This window comes from Ostrea edulis, chromosome 1 (assembly GCF_947568905.1).
Source record: "Ostrea edulis chromosome 1, xbOstEdul1.1, whole genome shotgun sequence".
NCBI lineage: Eukaryota > Metazoa > Mollusca > Bivalvia > Ostreida > Ostreidae > Ostrea > Ostrea edulis.
The window spans coordinates 54,791,906-54,796,905 of NC_079164.1; the positions used below are offsets into that span (position 1 = coordinate 54,791,906).

General features: G+C 34.9%; 1 protein-coding gene across 3 annotated transcripts in view; it reads left to right on the top strand.

Annotated features, from left to right (window-relative positions):
- LOC125664636 (splicing factor, suppressor of white-apricot homolog) overlaps nucleotides 1-5,000 on the top strand; it is a 47,629-nt gene that overhangs the window by 27,914 nt on the left and 14,715 nt on the right. For all 3 annotated transcript variants that reach the window (XM_048897475.2, XM_048897476.2, XM_056154398.1), the window contains exon 11: nucleotides 1,769-1,948. In XM_048897475.2, the coding sequence (XP_048753432.2) occupies nucleotides 1,769-1,948 (180 nt within the window). The remainder of the gene's footprint in view (nucleotides 1-1,768; nucleotides 1,949-5,000) is intronic.

A 5,000-nucleotide genomic window follows, 5' to 3' on the forward strand; every position in this document is an offset into this window, starting at 1 on the left:
GATGTTCCCTATCAATTTTGGGGTCAAAAGGTCAAAGGTCATGCACACTGGACATCGAAGTAGCAATATGGTTTCCATTTAAATTCTTTAATGGCTTTTTTCATCGCATGGAGATGCTGTGTTCCTAGATACCTTTTGGATCATAATACTGAAGTTTTACCTATTACCAACACCCTTTGGGAGATTGGGGTAAGCGGGGGGTATTCTTAGTGAGCATTGCTCACAGTACCTCTTGTTGCTATTGGTCTGCATTCGTCATGTGCTCTGTTAACAATTGAACATTTTTAACTTTTCCAGTTCTTTTCATCTTTGGGACTAAGAGGACATAAATTTACATGTAACTACATAATTTTTAACTCACTTGAGCTTTTCTGATCGCCTGTTGTCCGTCGTCTGTCTGTCCATCTGTCTGTAAATTTTTAACATTTTCGACTTCTTCTCCAGAACAAATGTGCCAATTTCAACCAAACTTGGCCAAAAGCATCCTTGGGTGAAGGGCTTTTTAGTTTGTTCAAATGAAGGGCCATGTCCCTTTCAAAGGGGAGATAATCACAAAAATGCAAAAATAGGGTGGGGTCATTTAAAAGTCTTCTTCTCAAGAACCACTGGGCCAGAAAAGCTGAAATTTACATGAAAGCTTTTTGACATAGTGCAGATTCAAGTTTCTTAAATTCATGGACCACGGGGGTAGGATGGGGCCACAATAGGGGATCAAAGTTTTATATACAAATATATAGGAAAAATCTTTTAAAAATCTTCTTCTCAAGAACCACTGGGCCAGAAAAACTGAAATTTACATGAAAGCTTCCTGACATAATGCAGATTCAAGTTTGTAAAAATCATGGCCCCCGGGGTTAGGATGGGGCGACAATAGGAGATCAAAGTTTTGCATACAAATATATCGGGGAAAATCATTAAAAATCTTATTATGAAGAATCACTGGGCCAAAGAAGTTTACATTTACATGAAATCTTCCTGACATAGTGCAGATTCAAGTTTGTAAAAATCATGGCCCCCTGGGGTTACGTTGGTGCCACAATAGGAATGAAAGCTTTATATGCAAATATATAGGGAAAATCTTTGAATATGGGCAAGGTGACTCAGGTGAGTGATATGGCCCATTTGATATATATTTTTTCCAGTATGTTTTGTACTGCTGTCTCTATGATAGATGATATATTTTAAAGCAACCTGGCCATTTCTGTTCTGGAATCGATTGTTTTTTTGTATATGATGTTCTACCAATGTTTCACTAAATAGAATATTGCTTACGTAAGTTATGCATTTTTTCTGCAATGCTAGCTACCTTCATCATCCGATGAAACAAGAAAGAAAGCATTTTATTGTCTAAATGAGTGGAATATTCATCTGCGACAGTGTAAATGAAAACTTTATAGTAGACACAGATGTGTATACATCCTTGCAATTCTTGTCCATCGGTGATAAATGAAAATACTTTTTGTACGGTTTTGGAATGCCAATGAAATGTCAACAATGCATACATATAGCTAGTCAATGTGTAACATTTTACTTGTAATTATAAATATCTAAGGAAGTTGAAAGTTGTTGAAGCAAAACTCTGTATTTGATCTTTCCAAGCGCAACAAAAACTGATGTAATTTTATATGGATGAGGTCACTTGGAAAATATTAAAAAATTAATTCTGATCATTCTGATCTTTGATATTTCAGATTTTGATTTCGTAGACCATTCCTACTGATTCTGTTCAAAACTTGATCATATGTATGCCAATTCTGATTTTCAACAGCTGAGGAAAGACTTAAGGACAAATTAGCTCATGCTGCCAGAGAGAAACTCGTTCAGACCTCCAGAGAGAAACAAATGCAAGCAGAAAGAAAACGAAAAGCTGCCATGTTCATTAACATGTTACGATCTTGTAATGCTGGAGGAGCTGGTGATGAGGAAAAAATGGATGAAGAATTACCTAGTAAGTGTTTACCGATAGAGGCTGCAATTTAAAGAAATTGTGTTTTATTTGTTTATATGTTGTTTGATTTTCCATTCGAGGATATTTTACTCATGTATAGACTTCACCAGCTGTAGGTGAAGTGCCACAAATTTTGACATATTCATGGAGCTGAGGGCCATAGGAGTGATGGGTTTTTTATCATTCCAATCCCTACTGTGACACAGGGCCTCCAGTTTTAATGTAATATCCAAAAGACCTGTGATTTTTACAGTACCCGCGATGTTATTCTTGACACGATACACACACGATAGGATAGGATACATGCACACTACGATAGGATACACGATAAACCTGATAAACACAAAAACTGATAAACGATCTTCACGATAGACCTGATGAACGCAGAAAACGATAAATGATCTTCACGATAAACAGAAAACCTGATAGAAATGTTGTAAATTTAGAAGCAATTTACACAGAACGAAATTTGATACCTACAACATAATTACATTATGTTGATAATAATATTGAAGGATTTCAATATTCATTATATACCTAAAACGTATAATTTCTATAATCCATGGTCGTACTGTTTTTTAAAAAAATATTTCAAGTTCCATTTATTTATTTTTTTACACCATCACAGCTAAAATTAGAAAACTAAACTATATACGGTTTTTAATTCATTATTTGATATCTATATGAATTTTCTCAGCCAATGATTCTAAAATTTATATTGTCGCCTAATGTTTGATATATAAATTGTACAGGGAATTAACTAAATGTAATATATTGTAGTGATATCATGCTTCAGTAGCTCTCTTATTCTAATGTTTATTATCTTGAATGTGAAATAAAGCCATGTAATATTTTGTGTGTAGCGAGGAGGGGGGGGGTTATTTTTGGATCAAGCTTTAAGTCCACCGCTCATTCAACAATTACACAATTACAATCATCTTCATAATGACGCTTTAAAATAATCCACTGCACTGCACCATATCTTCATACGTTAGATATTTCTACACTATGAGTGATAATTGATATTCTTAAGTAATTGGAACATATTTATTTGAATTGATATCTTACTAACAAAAAATAAATAAACTATTTTAAAAAATTAAACAAAACCGGACTTCTTTTTAAATTTGCAATTTTGAAACACTCAAATTTTTTGTTTTGTTTAGTATGTAAAAAATTCAAATAATCATCAAAACTGGCATAAATTTCCAGTATCTACCCGTACGACCATTGGTACATGGTACAAGTCAAAAAAAACCAACGATGACAGCTGAGTCGTGCTCAATTGAGCAGACTTTTGGGATATGCAACACCCTTGCACCCTTTTAAAACTGAATCTTCTAAATGTGTGAAATACAATGTCCCTGCAAATGTTTGTTGTCAAAACACAGGTGATACACAAAATCAGATTTAATAAGGACACGCACAAGTTCAGCAGTTGGTACATGTATATAAGTAGAATACAGGTGGGAAAAAATCGGAAGAAAAAAAGAGCCTTTATTAAAATATATGTATTAAATAAACAATGTAATTTACTGATTTTTCCTTTCAAATCGGAACTTCTTATTTCGCTGTTAGTGTTATTTGCAAATAATTGTTTCTAGACAAGCAAATGTTTATGAACTTCAGCTTTCAGATACACTGTCCTTGGTTTGCTCGGCAAACCACTGCCTACTTTCTAGACTATTTGAATGAAATTGTGATAAATTTTCACCCTCTCTGGAAAGACAAATAGCTCTTTTTCTGCTTTGATTCCTAAAAATAGCTTCTTTAACAGAACGAATAAAGCTTTCAGAAAGTATCATACTTTTTCATTAGATTTGATATACGATCCCGATAGTTTCCAAAGCTACACGATTAACGATTTTCATGATAAACGGAAAGCCTGATACACGCAAAACACGATACATGTTGGACCTGATAAATGGAAAACACGATAGAAAACGGAAAACCTGAACGCTAAACACGATACGATAGGATAAACGCCCGATAAAACACGATAGGAATGTCAAGAATAATGTTGTGGGTACTGCTTTTGTAATGATGGGTGCTTGAAGGAACAGTCACTTACCTATGTTAAACGTCTTAGGTACCCAGGCCTCTCTTGCAAGGCAAACGCCCTAATACCAGGGTACTGCAGCTGGCAAAGGAATTGTGCATCATCTGTTCATTATGTTTAACTGCATTTATATACAGTAAAACTTCTTCAAACCAGCCCCTCAGAAAACCGGTCTTCCCTGAATATCTGCCGATTTTTAAAGTCCCGGCAGAAATCTTAACGTTTCCTTACAAAGAAATTTTCACAAAACTGGCCACCCCTGAAAACTGAACATCGGCCACTTTTTTTTGGAACATTTGTTAACAGACATGTGTAATTTTCCCTCATAATACTGGCCACTTTTTTAAGACCAGAAAATTTTGGTTGGAGAGGTGATCAAGATCAGCCAGGTGGGATATTACCCACCGGAGGTATGAAAAATACAAGTGACCTCTATAATTTCTATGGTTTACCTGTGATGTCAGGGGTGTTAGTGACATCTGGCAAGTCGAAAAATACAATTGGCCTCTATACAGGTGACTCTCGATAACTCGAAGTTCAAGGGACCTTGATAAAACTTTGAGAAATCGAAAGTTCGAGAGATCAAAATTTGGAAATTGAAGGTCCGCCGGTATTGTTCAGATTTTACAGTAACCGGAAATGTTTACCAACAAGATCATATACAAAAAAATCTTTCATTCTTGGTTTTATTGAAAATAATAGTCTGATACAAAACACTATTGTCTTATGGCTTAAATACTGTGTACACAGCAAGATGCACTGAGAAGTCCTTGAGTGTGCGTGCTGCAATTTCACAAATGAATTTTTTTTATGAAACTCAAAAATTTATTTCGTATAAAAATGGTAAAAAGGAAAAGTTTGATGCCCAATGGAATCGATGGAACCTTCTGTTTTCTTAACTTCTCTCTCTTCCTCTTCTTCTTTCTTTCTCAAAACACACATACCTTCAGCTCATATGCTTTGTTTTTTTCCCCCTTCTTCTCTGGATATAAA